At 38.9% G+C, this 15,037-nt stretch overlaps 1 protein-coding gene across 1 annotated transcript in view; it reads left to right on the plus strand.

Annotated features, from left to right (window-relative positions):
- Cnnm2 (cyclin and CBS domain divalent metal cation transport mediator 2) overlaps window positions 1–15,037 on the plus strand; it is a 145,164-nt gene that overhangs the window by 110,894 nt on the left and 19,233 nt on the right. Inside the window, 3 exon segments of the mRNA XM_015494737.2 lie at window positions 2,383–2,526; window positions 5,079–5,216; window positions 7,235–7,404. Coding sequence (XP_015350223.2) covers window positions 2,383–2,526; window positions 5,079–5,216; window positions 7,235–7,404 — 452 coding nt within the window.

Raw genomic sequence — 15,037 nt, forward strand, 5'->3', positions numbered from 1 at the left:
AACTCAGTGAGTCCTGTCTCTAAATAAAACACAAAATAGGGCTGGGGATGTGGCTCAGTGGTTGAGTGCCCATGAGTTCAATCCCCTGTACCTGCCCTCACCCCTCAAAAAAAAGGTAATTGCATTATAGAATCTAAAATCAAAACAATGGACTTTCAATACTCTGTCCCATTAAAATTCTTTGGCTGAAATATTCTTTTCACAAGATTGTGTGTGGATACACTCCTCTCCAAATAATAATATATGTGGATACCCCCCTACTCCAGGAAGTAGAGGTCAATTACTCTTCCTCACCCCTCCCTTGAGGGACAGATTTGACTTAGTGACTTGGTGACTTGTTTCTAAAAATAGAATTAGAGCAAATGAGTGACTTTATCATGAGGAAACCTGGGAAGCACTACTTTAACCAAATGATGAAGGAGAACATCATCAACCATGTCATGAGAGTATCTGGTAACCCCTTCTGTGATGGAGTGACACAATCTAATCTAATCATGAGAAAAACATCAGACAAACCTGAGACCCAACCAGAACTTCTTAAGATTGTTAATATCAGCTGGGAGTGGTGGTGCACAGGTATAATCCCAGTGACTCAGGAGACTGATGCAAGTTCAAGGCCAGTCTCAGCAATTTAGCAAGACCCTGTATCAAAAATGAAAAGGTCCAGGGATGTGGCTCAGTGGCAAATGGTCCCTGGGTTCAGTCCCCCAGTACCCTACCTCTCCACACTCACACACACACACACACACACACACAAGATTGTCAATGTTATAAAAAACAAGGGAAGATTGAGAAGCTGTCATAGACCAGATGAAACTGGGAGCCATGACAACTAGATGCAACCCAGTACTCTGGACTGAACAATGAAACAGAGAAAAAACATTTTTTGGAAAAAAGTAAAATCCAAATAGAGTCTGGAGTTAATTTAATAGCAACATGTCAATGTCAAATTTTTTAAATAGTTAATGGCTAAAATACAGTGACAAATAGTTAATGGCTTATACAAGATGTAACAGTAGAGAAACTGGGTGAAAAGTCCATAGGAACTCTCTCCTACCCTTGCAACTTTTCTGCAAATCTAAAATTATTTCTTTTTTTAAAAAAAAGTCCCATTGTTCTGTCTTGCACTTGGAGCAGATCATTTATCTAAGTGTGATTTTGTAATATCATTGTCATAGTCACGAAAAATACTGGTTCACTGAGTTATGCAGCTTTTCAAACTGTTCACACATATGCATTATTCAGTATTTTAAAAGTTGCATTCATTAATATCATCACCTGTCCCATTTAAAAAAAAAAAAATCTTTACTGAGAAGCTGCCAAGCTTCCTAGTGGTGGATATGAGTCTCCCAAAATTCTGTTTTTTTGTTGAAATCTCAGTTTTTAATCACTGACAGCAAGCACTGCCCATGACTTTCCTTGATGTGACATGATCATTTTATTCATTTTTGCAAAAATGTCTCCCTAAATAACCATAATTTGTCTGACAGTCATTCTTTTAAGTAAAAATGGCATTCGATAAAAAAAGTGACTTGGGCTGAGGGGTTAGCTCAGTGGTAGACCACTTGCCTGGCATGAGCAAGGCCCTGGGTTCCATCCCCAGCACTAAAAAAAAAAAAAAAAAGAAAAGAAAATTGTGGCCGGTTCTGCTGGCAGCAGTCACACAGATGCTGTCCCTCAAAGCAGGTATTATACTTCAGAATGTAGCAGAATGTTTATGATTCTTCCCATTTTGTCAAGTAGAATATTAAAAGAGGTGTACTCAGGGTCAAGATCTAATGGAGTAAATATGTGTACTGCTTTATTTAGAACATTCTTAAGAGAAATGAACTCTTTGTCCTCTTGAAGCATATCGTGGTGAGTAGTTTTCACTTGTGCTGGGGACTCCCGTGGCTTGGCTCTGGGCTAAGCAAGGTGCCTCTGTGCCATTGATTCAAGTATAAAAAGAGGGGAAAAGGCCTATGACATTTTAATATTCTTAGGAAAATAGTTTGACCTCATCAACCTCCAAAGGGTCTTGAGGACCCTTTAGGAGGTCCACAGACCACACTTAGAGACAACTGCTCTGTTCGAGTGACAGTTTGTAAGATTTTCCGGAGGAGGAGCTGCCAGCGCTGAAGACACATCCCTGAGTGAGCAGAGGACTGTGTCGCAGGACTGTGTGTGCAAAACCGGTCCCACCTTAATGTTTTCAGTGATTCGGGAAGCTTTTCCATTTGTTTCCACACCAATTTCAAGTACAGAAATACAGACTTTGATAATTTGGTATGACATTTTTGCTGCAAAAGATTTGCTACCATTTTTACAATAATCACATATAAGATGTCATTCAGGGAATCTCAAAAATCAGCCCTTCAACTTTTTCTTTTCTCTTCTCTAAAGGTAAATCTCACCTGGCTATTGTGCAGCGGGTGAACAATGAGGGAGAAGGGGATCCATTTTATGAAGTTCTGGGAATTGTCACCTTAGAAGATGTGATTGAAGAAATCATCAAATCTGAGATTCTAGATGAAACAGATTTATACAGTGAGTAGAATCATCTGAGTGTAATTTCCTAAAACCATTGCTTTTTCTGTCATGCTGTTTGTGAGTCATCTGACATTTCTTCTCCCACATTGTCCGCCTCTGTTTATACTTAAGCATGATGTGTGTAGGCTGGGTACAACCTCTCAGTGTATTCCCATCCCTTTATCAAGGGGGAAGAAGAGACAAATTCTGTAATGATGAGTGGCAATGTTCTTTGAAAAGCCAGCTTCTCTTGACCATTAATCTGCATGTTGCTTGCCCCAAACAGGAAATTCTGCTCTTGGTTTTCAAATGTATTTTACATTGTTCTTAATTTTCATTTTATACACCTGGGCAAATTGTTTTCAAATGAATTTCAGTTTCTTCTTAAGCTTATAATTCATGTATTTCAAAAGTGAATAGGGTTTGTTAAATTGATGGGTGATAGCTGATTAGATTTCTATGTTTCAGGATCCTTGGGCTTAGATCAGAGCAGGAGGGGTAGGAAAATATTCATAACTTGTTTGTCCAGACATTGGACTTGACCCTGGGCTAAGTGTTGCACTTGCTTCCTGTCTCATTCAAGTGTACAACTGAATTGCTGGACAGAGGACATCCCATCCCACTCTTAGCAATGGGACAGTCTTCCAGGAGTCATTGCCAAAGAGGTCCTAAGGCCTAAGAGGTTGGGGGCTCTTGGGATGGGGTAGAGAGAACATCTAGCTCTATTTATTCTCTTGGCTCTGAAACGTGGCTTGGAGGGGGACATGAACTGCCCAGTGGGTTGAGGCATCATCTTCTGAAAATGCACCCATTTTTCCCTTCACATCTGTGCAGAGTTTTGGTTTTTTTCTTTTTCCTGGCCTTAACCATACATTTTATTACTTTTAAAATTTCTTCTAATTAGTTATACATGGCAGTAGAATTCATTTTGACACATCATACATAAATGACTGTATAGAGTTCTTTTTTAAATTGATTTTTTAAAATAAATGACAGCAGAATGCATTACAATTCTTGTTATACATATAGAACACAATTTTTCATATCTCTGGTTGTATGTAAAGTATGTTAATACCAACTCGTGTCTTCATACATGTACTTTGGATAATGATGTCCGTCACATTCCACCATCCTTGATAACCTGTATAGAGTTCTTGAAAACACTTTCCCACATCTGCTTTATCCTTTTGACACTTGGAAGGTAGTCAAGGCCTCATAATAGAGAATGTTGTTATTTGCGTGTTTACATTCTTTTCATCCTGCCTTCAAATTTGCTGATGAATACCAAGTGTGTCTCTGAATGTTTATGTGTTTTCCCAGGGAACCTCTTGTCATTAGAAAGACAACTTACAGTGTTTATGAGATCTCACCTACTTTGGTTTAATAGAAATGTTAGTTGAACTTCTTTTATCTGGGATTGGACTCCTTTCCTACAGAAGTGGTCCTTCCCATTACAGTACTTGTACCCAGCATGGTACTCAGGGCTGAACTTGTGATTTCAGGTATATTGTTGATCTATAATGTCTGGTTTTCAGAAGAATTTGAGACAGAAGAAAAGCATATAAGATGCGATTGCCTTCTCCCCACGAAAAGCCTTGTAATCAGTCTGTCTAGCCCTGTGCAGGAAGTGACAATGCAGTGACTCATGGTTCTTAGAGATGGAGCAAGAAATTAGGGTCTTGTCTTTAAGCCAGTTTTTTTTTTCCCCCTTGATCATTACTTTGTCCAGAGAAAAAAATTTAAAAAATAATTTGGCATAAAATGCCTTCTAGATTGGGGTTGGCAAGCTATAGCTCATGATTGCCTGTCACCTATTTTTGTATAGTCTGCAAGCTAAGAAGGGCTTTTCACATTTTTAAGTTGAAAGAAAAAGTAAAGAATAATTACTTTGTGATGAGGAAATTAAATGAAATTCAAATTTCTGTGTCCATAATTGAAATGTTGTTGGCATCCAGCTGTGCTCATTCATTTGCTGTACAGCAGTGTGGATCGTGTAACAGAAGCTGTATAGCCCACGGGGCCCCAGGTCTGCACTCCTGCCCCTTTCCAGGGGAGGCTTGCTCGGCCCTGTTCTGGATCACCTTCTTCATGTTCACTTGACCTTGAGGAAATCATGGCATGTGGTAGAAGTGAAGTCAAAAGATATTAATTAAAATAGTGTTTTGTGAATGCTTTCTTGTTTCCTGAGGGGTTTTGTTTGTATGTTATTTTCTTTCTTCTGAGGCGAGGCAGCCTCTTAAGGGCAGAGACAGTGTCCCTTGTGTGTGTCCAGGTGGCAGTTCTTCACTGGAGTGTGGTGACATTGAGTCGCGGGAGGCCATGCATGCCTGTCTGCCCTGTCATGTCTGACATAAGGGCTCTCTGACGACCTTCGTGAGGTCTGATGTGGTGGCTGTGCTCCAGGCCAACTTGGTGGGACTTTGCCCCTTGCTCCTGCGTGGTGTTTGGAGCCTAGAGCCGCTCCTGCAGGGGCTGGCCTCCCGGTGTGCTTTGACTCTTCCATCTGAAAAGATCCCTGTTCTAAAAGACTGAATTTCCTTATTTTCCTTCTTTTCTCATTCCTCCCTCAGCCGATAACAGAACGAAAAAGAAAGTGGCCCACCGTGAAAGAAAGCAAGATTTTTCTGCCTTTAAGCAGACAGACAGCGAGATGAAGGTTAAAATATCACCGCAGCTTCTCCTGGCCATGCACCGTTTCCTAGCAACAGGCAAGTGTGCTTATCACAGTTTGAGATCGCTGCCAGCCCTGGAGCCGTTTCTCACCAGCACTGAGTGGGGGGCTGGGGGTGGAGACTGGGAAATGGGGTGATAAGTAATGCCACTTTTGTGTTTTGTTTTTTGTTTTTTTTGTTTTTTTGTTTTGTTTTGTTTTTTTCTCTTTAAATTCTCTCCTCTCCTGTGTTCAGTGTCGGCATGAACCCTCTGAGACATTTACCAGGGGTGGACCAGTAACTTAAAATTGGTCTGAAAGGTAAGGATGAATGTCAGTGCCACACTGCATGTGTTCAGTAGGCCAGGCCATCTCCTTCCAGCTAAGTCCATGGGCCAGCCAGCTGGCGGAGTAGGCTGACAGTGCAAACCAGACACAGCTCGTTTGATTGGACAGTTGAGTAATTCTCTCTTCAGCTTGCCTTGGAAGAACAGTTGGACATCAGTGGTAACCCAGGTGCTATGATTTGCAAAGAAGAAACAGGTTCTCAGACTTAAATCTCTATCTTTTATGGTTTTGATGAAATCAGAAATTCTAAGGACTTTGACATGGATTTCTTGGTGGCCTCTTCAAATCAGATTGTTAACTTGGGCCCATTCCAGGAGGCAAGTGTTCACATTATTAAAGCCACCAACCCAGCCGGCACTGACTGCTCCCGAGAGATCAAGGTTGAATGGACTTAAGAGACTGACTAACCCTCTCACATCCCCACATGGCTCCCTAGGTGAAGGGTGAGCTCTGTTGGCCAGGGGAAGTGTGAGAAAATGTGAAAGTACCTAGAGGCTTGTAGAAGACGTCTGTTTCCAAGATGGGCAGCCAGTACCTTTCAACTGCATGCAGTATACTTAAAATATTTTGAAAAGAAGGCCAACAACAACCACGTGGCGGAATGCTACCTACGCTTTCAGATACATGGAAGTGCTCACAGTCTCATTTATGACATGGGAAGGTGTCCATGACTTTAATGTAAAGAGAGAAAAAACAGGACCTAAAGCTATGTGTACATTAAGATCACAGTTGTGTTTCTGTGGTACACAGACACACGTACACAGGCATACATGCCTAGGCAAAGCACTGGAAAGAAATACTCACCAAATTGCTCTGAATGGTTATCGAAGTAGTTGGCTTATAGATAATTTTTATTTTCTTCTCTTTTTCTCTATTTTCCAAATTTTCTGCTATGTATTTTTTATTACCAAAAAGTCACAGAAGTGAATACAGAATTTATAGCTCATATATAGCGTCTAATTTTAAAAAAATAAAAATAAAACAATATCTTTAACTTGCTTATTATTCTTCTTCTAATTCCGATAATATTGTCCTCATCATTTAAGAACCACACATTAAAGCTGAATGTTATCCTACTCTGCCTCTGAGAAACCATAAAGTCCAGTTTCAGGAATAGCGCCCTCAAGTCAGTAATTTGGACATTTGTTATTTTAAAGAAAGCTCCTATCTCTGTCAGTGCTGACCAACATTACTTTTTTTTGGTTGTTGGCAAGTTGGAGTGCATGTTGATGTGTGCACGGCCTTGCTTTTATTCCGACTCTCTCCCTCCGTGGTCCCCGGAATCGCAGGATAGTTGCGTGGGAAAGTGGAGGGGAGCCCGTGTCTGCACTGGTACTAACCCACGCCTCGGCGCTGCCCGACCTTGGCTTCCTCCTCCCGCTGTCGTTGGACAGTCTGGTTGTCCTGCTTGTTGGAGGCCTCCTGGCGCTCAAGGAGCCTGCTGCTGATGGGTTTTCATTTCCATGTCAGAAACATAGGGCATTTTTATGAGACCGAACCCAATGACAGGGTGAAAAGGAAAGATTAAAAAGGAACAAACCTGAGAATTGAGCATTTTCTAATTTCTCCCAGGTAATCTGTCCCCAGTGGATCACCAGACGGAAGCCTTGTTCACCCATGTTGTATCACTTTGATGCCAAGTATTCTTGCTATCTGAACACCTTAATTACTAGCATGATCTTTTCCGTCCATTTGAAGTGTAATGTCAAGTTGTGTTTATGTCTATAGAAGTAGAAGCATTTAGCCCATCCCAGATGTCAGAGAAGATCCTTCTAAGGCTGCTAAAGCACCCCAATGTCATCCAGGAACTGAAGTATGATGAGAAGAACAAGAAAGCCCCAGAGTACTACCTCTACCAGCGCAACAGACCTGTAGACTACTTCGTTCTCATTCTTCAGGTCAGAGGAATTATTCAACAGTTGTTTGCTTCACTGAACACCCGCCTTTTCAGTCTGAGGAGGCCTGGTGGAGGTGAATGGGTGTCAAGGTGTCCTAACTTTTTGTTTAGGGGAGAATTTCATCTGTTTTCATGTCTGTAAAATAATCCTGCTGGAAAGCAGTGCCACTGTTACTTTAGTTTCCAGCACTGAAGGGCACTTGGTGATGGCCGAGGCTCCGTGCTGAATGAAGGATGGTGAATGTGGTTGTTGGTATTTTTTTGAAGAGTTTGGAAAAGTACCTGTGCCTGTCCAAATCCCAATGGGTGTTTGAAACTTATTGTCATGGCTTCCTTGGGAACCTCTCTTCTTTTTTCATCCCTCATGAGGACTTGGCCTTACATAGTGACCAAGCCATTAGCACCATCAAAATAATCCATTTATAGTTGTTTTTATCCTTAATACTAACTATAGACTCTGACAGAGGAACTGATGGAAGGAGGACAGCATCTCCAGGCAGTGGTAACTAGTTCCTCTCATTAGAACACCATTTACCACCCAAGGGGAAGGCCATCCATTCTCACCCCCCGTGGGGCTTGGGTGCTGGAGTTGACAGGAGGCCTTGTTACATCTCAGTGCGCAGCACACAGCCTGTGGCATGGAGACCAAGATGGATATCACAGTGAATAAAATCCCAGGTTTCATGACTTCTTGTACCTCTGTATTTTAAATTTTTAATTTCTTTTGGTACTGGGGATTGAACCCAAGGACACTTTACCACTGAGCTGACCCCTGGTCCTTTTTATTTTGAGACAGAGCCTCGCCTAGTTGATGAGGCTGGCCTGAATTTGTGATCCTCCTGCTTCAGCCTCCTGAGTTGCTGGGATTAAGGCGCCCAGTTTGTACCTCTTTATTGGCGAGTCACTTTCTCAGGAAATCTGAGTTTTTCAATGCACGAATACTAGCACTTTAAGCTTTCTGATATTTCTTATTCCTTAGATATGAAGTGGAAGCATGATTATAAGAATATAATTAGTACTTGGTAGGACCTAAAATTTATACGAGTCCTGCAAGGCCCCAGCTTTCTGAATCAAAAAAAGGTCATTTTTACTTCTTGAAAACAACTCTTCTCAGATGTGTAGGTGTCAGAAACTCTGCCAGGTGTTGTGTTCAGATATCTCTCATCTGGGCAGGATCATGGTGTCTGGGACCAGGAGGAAAGAGTAGAAAGACACTCTGGATTGCTGATTGCATGCCACTCTTAGCAGCTTCCGTCTCCAGGTTCATGAGTTCAGTATCTACTAACTTGAGCCTCTTTCATTCGCTCTTCTTTTATTCTGTATATTGTAAGCTCAAAGCTGAGGGCATGGGAGTGGGGATATTTAATTTATTTCACCTATTCCCTAAGCCTAGAGAACTGAGTTATAGTTAAATGTTGTTGTTTAAAAGAATTTTGAGGATTGATACTGTGAATTTCAGTAGTAACAAATAATGTGGCTTTCTGTTGTCTATTTTTGTGTAGTTAGCTTTTATTTAGTTGTGATTGGATAATGCTCTGTTGCTATAAAAGAAGTCCATGGGTCTTAAAATGTTATAGGAAAGGAACTTTATAATCCTTGTCTATTTATAAGCAAGTCTTTTAAATGTATTTTTGATAATGTGTTTATGTATAAGTACTAGTATTTTAATATCTCCTCCTGTTAAATATTTATGTAAGTTGACAGGTTTGTTGAACTGACAGTGTCATGGGGTGTTATAAATACTTTGATTACTTGATGAACAGGCCCGTGAAGGTATTTAATCTGTAGAGTTTAGCAGACTGACCAGTTACCTGGGGTACCCAGAAAATAACAGAGTATCCCTTTTGACTCAATAAAAATGTCTTAAGTAATTGACATTGTGACTCTAATTGTACATAGAATCATCATTTTTTACTTTAAGCCCTAGATGAAATAAAGTGTAATTTAGTCAAAGAAAATGGTTTGAATAAACTTAAAAGAATATATTGTAAATTACGTAATACAAAGTACTCCTACCACGCATATATAAAAAGGCTAAAACTTCAAGTTTTAAACAGAAATGTAGATTTTCAAGCTAAATTGTCAATATATGCCTTAAATAACCTAACAAAGCATATATGTAAATGTAGAAATGGCGAGGAACACAACTTTGGTGGAGATTTTTTTATATTAGAGCTTTACAGTTATATGTAGTCGTTGGGTCCATCCCAACAGACTCACACATGCATGGAAATTGATTTCAGCTCATGAGCTCCCCTTTTCCCTCCCTGTCCTCCCCCACTTCTCCTTCTCTACTAGACCTTTCTTTCACTTGCCTATTAATTTATATTTGATTGGTTCTTTGTTATCCTATCCTTTCCTCCTCCTTTATTTTACTCTAGCTTCTGCATATGAGAGAAAACATTTGATTTTTGATTTTCTGAGTTTGGCTTATTTCACTTAGCATGATGTTCTCCATTTCTATCTGTGTACCGGCAAATGCCACAATTTCATTATTTTTATAGCTGAGTAGAACTCTGTGTATGTATAGATAGATAGATAGGTAGAGAGATAGGATGATTTCTTTTTAATGTTTATTTTTTAGTTGTAGTTGGACACACACAATACCTTTATTTCACTTATTTATTTTTATGTGGTGCTGAAGCTCGAACCCAAGGTCTCGCACATGCGAGGTGAGCGCTCTACTGCGGAGCCACAACCCCAGCCCCTGGGATGATTTCTTAATCCAGTCCTCCAGTGACAGGCACCTGGATTGATTCCATAATTTAGCTACTGTGAATCGTTGTACTATAAACGTTGATACGGTGGCTGTTATCGCTGTAGTATCCCAATTTTAGATCTTTGGGGAAAATACCAAGCCGAGTCTTATGGTGGTTCCATCCCTACTTTTTTGAGGCATCTCAGTAAAGTTGTTTTTCCACCATCATAAAAGAGCAAGCATACCAAGAAAAGTTATATAGTAGTTTTAAATCGCATAACTAGTAAAAGAATAGATTTGAAGAAAATAAAACAAAAAAGCCAGAGAAATATATTGTAAAAATATTTGTGCACTCTCTCATAAAAATTGATCATTTACTGTGTCACAGTGTACACTCTAATAAATACAAAAACATAGGAATTTCATAAAACTTCTTGCATGGAGCATAATGAAATTAGGAATAAAAGCATAATCAAAAAGTAGTTATCCGTGTTAAAATTGTGATAAACTTTCTTATGTAGGTTTATATTTGAGGCACCGTGGGTGTGTATAACTTGTTCTTGTTTGTGTGAATGAAAAAAACCCTAGACTTTTCTTTCACACAAACATAAATATATGAAATTTCTTGAAAGGTGCTGGTTGTAATTGTCTCCTTTTGGGATAAGGCCTGGAATGGGGAGTAGAGTTGAAGGGGGTGTTTCTCACTTTGGAGGTTGAGCTGTTTACTGTGGGCATGTGCTACCTATTTAAAAAGATAATTATTAAATATTAGAATTAATGGCAACTGAATTAGGGAGAAAATATATAGAATATCTTAAAATACATAGTATACCATAAAAGACTATTAAGTAATGTAATGCCATTTATTCAGTTTTAAGAAATTTTAAGTACTTAAATAAAAAAACTACAATTATGTTGCAAAAAATAAACTAAAAGAACAAATTAAATAATGAAATATCATAAAAATAAACTAAAAAATAAAAGTGGGGGGGTCATGAGGGTAGGAAAGATGGTGGAATGAGATGGACATTATTACTGTAGGTACATGGATGATTGCACAAATGGTGTCTCTACGTCGTGTACAACCAGAGAATTGAAATGTTGTGCTCCATTTGTATAAGATTAATTGAAATGCATTCTGCTGTCATGTACAACTAAGTAGAACAAATAAAAATAAATAAATTAGTTAAAAAAATAAAGAAACATTCCAATTTTCTCCTTGAGGAAAACCCTCAGGGCATTATCATGCTTTAAAGACAATTAGATACTCTCCTTCCTCTCAAAACTTAAGGCCCCCCCCCAAAAAAAAAAACTAAAAAATAAAACCTTATAACTGATAAATAAAATCAACATTTGGTTTTCCTATTTTTTTAAATTTTTAAATGTTTTTAGTTGTTGATGGACCTTTGTTTTATTTATTTATATAACCTCACACATGCTAGGCATGCGCTCTATCACTGATCCACAACCCCAGCCCATTTTATTAGTAGTATTAATAATAAAGGGACTGGGAATTGAACCCATGGGTTCTTTACGACTGAGCTATATCTCTAGTCCTATCTATCTATCTATCTATCTATCTATCTATCTATTTATTTTTGTGGCGCTGGGAATTGAACCCAAGGCCTTGTGCATTCAAGGGAATCACTCTACCAACTGAGCTATATTTTTTATTTTGAGACAAGGTCTTGCTAAGTTGCTAAGGCTGGTCATGAACTTGTGATCCTTCTGCTTAGCCTTCCAAGTTGTTGGGATTACAGGTGTGCACCACCCAAGATTTGGTTCTTTTAAAAGATAACCAAATCTTCAGGGCTGGGGATATACATTGGTGCTTGCCTCGAATGCTTGATTGATCGCCAGCACCAAAAAAAAGATTACCAAAACTGGGGCTGAAGATGCAGCTTAGTGGTAGAGCACTCGCCTAGTGTCAATGGGGCTCTGGGTTCAGTGCTACCAAAAGAGAAAAACTAACAAAATCAATATTGTCTTTCATAATTAGTGTGATTAAAGATGAAAAAAGTTTTCTTGTTTCTGAAAAAAGCAGCTGGAATAAAGGATTTGATAGGGAAAAAAACATCAAACTTTGAAGAACTCAATGTTTCTGTATCATAGAACAAGATGATATGATAGTCAAATGCGTTCTTTATAATATGGGCTTAATTCTAAAACATAAGATTATGGTTCAGTGTCACTTTTTAACATTGATGTAGAATTTTTTAATAAAAAGATCATAGATAGTAACAATATACCCAAAGAGTTACTCATTGTGATGGTGACTGAATTGAGTTTATTTTAGAATGAAAGGTTAGTTTAATATAAAAACAACAAAATCAAAATACGCCACATTAATTAAAGTAGTAAAAAATTTTTATGCTTGTATCAATAAATATCAGAAAGGCAACTAAATTAAGCATCCACTATTGATTTTAGAAAGTAAAAATCTTGAGCTGGGGTTGTGGCTCAGAGGTAGAGCACGTGCCTAGCACGCCTGTGAGGCATTGGGTTTGATCCTCAGCACCATGTAAAGTAAAATAAAGACATTGTGTCTACCTATAAAAAAAAAAAAAAAATCTTTTTAAAAAAACCAAACTCTAAATAGTATACAGAAAAAGTGCTATCAACCTCTCAGATTCTTAAGTTAGCAGTCTCACATCTAAATAAACCATTGTTTTACAAAGCTATATCTATGCAAATATATAGATATACAAATATATTAATTATAAAATAGAAATAGTTCACATGCTCAATAACTAATCAAACTCTGAGATATCATAATGAGGCACCACTAGGTAGCATAAAAGCAGAAAGCACATGCAAAAGTATGTCAAGTGCCAGGCGCAGTGGCACAGGCCTGTAATCCCAGTGGCTCGGGAGGCTGAGACAGGAGGATCACGAGTTCAAAGCCAGCCTCAGCAATGGCGAGGCGCTAAGCAACTCAGTGAGAACCTGTCTCTAAATAAAATATAAAATAGGGGTGGGGATGTGGCTCAGTAGCCGGGTGCCCCTGGGTTCAATCTCTGGTACCCCCCGCAATATGTCAAGTAAAAAGAATTGCATGGGCATAGTAACCATAACTGCTGTAAATTATTTTCTTAATAAAAATGGACAAAATATAATAGATCACTGGATAACTTACACAGTTGGTGTTTTATAACGAAGGACTCAGTGGTCGTTTGAGGAGTAAAATGTCTGTATAATCAAATGAAAGATAGTATGATTGCTTTTCCACAGCACATGACCAAATTATTATTTTTGTAAACATAAGAGATGATGGGGCTGGGGTTGTGGCTCAGTGGCAAAGCCCTTGCCTAGCATGTGTGAGGCCCTGGGTTTGATCCTCAGCACCACAGAAAAATAAATAAATAAAGGTATTGTGTCCAACTACGAGTAAAAAATAAATGAATAAATAAAATAAAGGTATTGTGTCCATCTACAACTAAAAATAAATAAATAAATAAAAATAAAACAAACTTTAAAAAGAGATGATGGGAAAACATTTTCTTTGCCAATTGACTATATATATATTTTTTCCTGAAGTTACTTTTTCTTGTTTATTTCATGCTTCAGATTAATATATTTTTTTCTTTTATCGCCTGCCTATCCATACTCTTTCAGAGCTTCTGACATGGATTCAAAAGATATTTTTCTTAAAATGAACTATTGTTTTTTTGTGGAGATGGCAGGTGGCATCTTGGAATTCATATGGTTCTTGACAAAACTATGTGGTTTCACTTGTTATTGGGAGGAGAATTTAAACCTTCAGTATTGGCATTTTTGAATGCCAGGGTGTTATTTTTGAAGGGCAGGGTGTGTAGGAATGGATCTGTAATCTTGAGCCAAGTACAGATAATACACCTATTTTAAAGAAAAATATAACTGGGACACCCAGCATTAACACTATTTTTTAAAAATTTGTACAACTTGGTGCCAGTGTATTTATAAGCACTTTGTTAGAAGATGGTCAACTAGATGACTGAAAATATATATAAATTGAATTTTTGACTAGCAGAATATGTACATGCATAAATAACATATACGTGTGTGTGTATATATATATTTTTTTTCCAGTTATGGGCATTGGGATGGAACCCAAGGCACTCTATCATTGAACTTTATCGCTAACCCCTTTTAAATATTTTGAGATGGGGTCTTGCTAAGTTGCCGGGGCTAGTCACAAACTCAGGATCTTCTTGCCTTGAACATTGTACTCCTCTTACTTCATCCTCCCAGGTAGCTGAGATGATAGGCAGGTGCCACCATGTTAACTTCCAAAATTTAAAAAGTAAATCTTATGAAGCAAACTTGGAACACTAGGCCTACATCTGCAGTTCCGGATGGAAAGCCACAGGCACCTTTGGGTGGTACTTCCCCTCTTGTTGGAACTGCTGGTGACCACTTCACGTTTGTGCCCCTGGCAAGCCCCACGGGATGCTCTATGATAGTGATCTGAAAGACAAAAGTGAGACAAAATTCTAAAAATCTGCACTTGAGGGTGAGCAGGGGTCCTGGGGTACCTGAGAAAGTCGTCTGCAACAGCCTGGCCAACTGACCACTCATGTCTCTGCTCCACGGCACTTGGGCTGCACCTGCTAGGATAGCGTAGGACCACACTCTAAGGCCAGTGACAGGAGCAGACGCTGTAGGACATGTGGGTGCTTAGAAAGTTTGAGAAGAGGTTGTCCAAGACCTTTATCCAAAGGAAGATAGGATTCTGTGCTAGGATTTTTACTTGGGAAGCCAGCTCTGCTTGGCATTGTGAGATTTTCTGGTTTGTCAGTTTATAAACAGAAAGCCCTAGTTCCCTCTGGGAATGCCTAGCATTCGTTATGTCCTGTCCTGATTTTTTTTTTTTTTTTTTGGTAATGTGATAGTCAATTTATGAATATTTCAAAAGTAAAATCAATATGCTGCTCCTTGTGTGTGGAAGAAGTTATCT

Source organism: Marmota marmota, unplaced genomic scaffold, assembly GCF_001458135.2.
Source record: "Marmota marmota marmota unplaced genomic scaffold, marMar, whole genome shotgun sequence".
In the NCBI taxonomy this organism is placed as follows: Eukaryota; Metazoa; Chordata; class Mammalia; order Rodentia; family Sciuridae; genus Marmota; species Marmota marmota.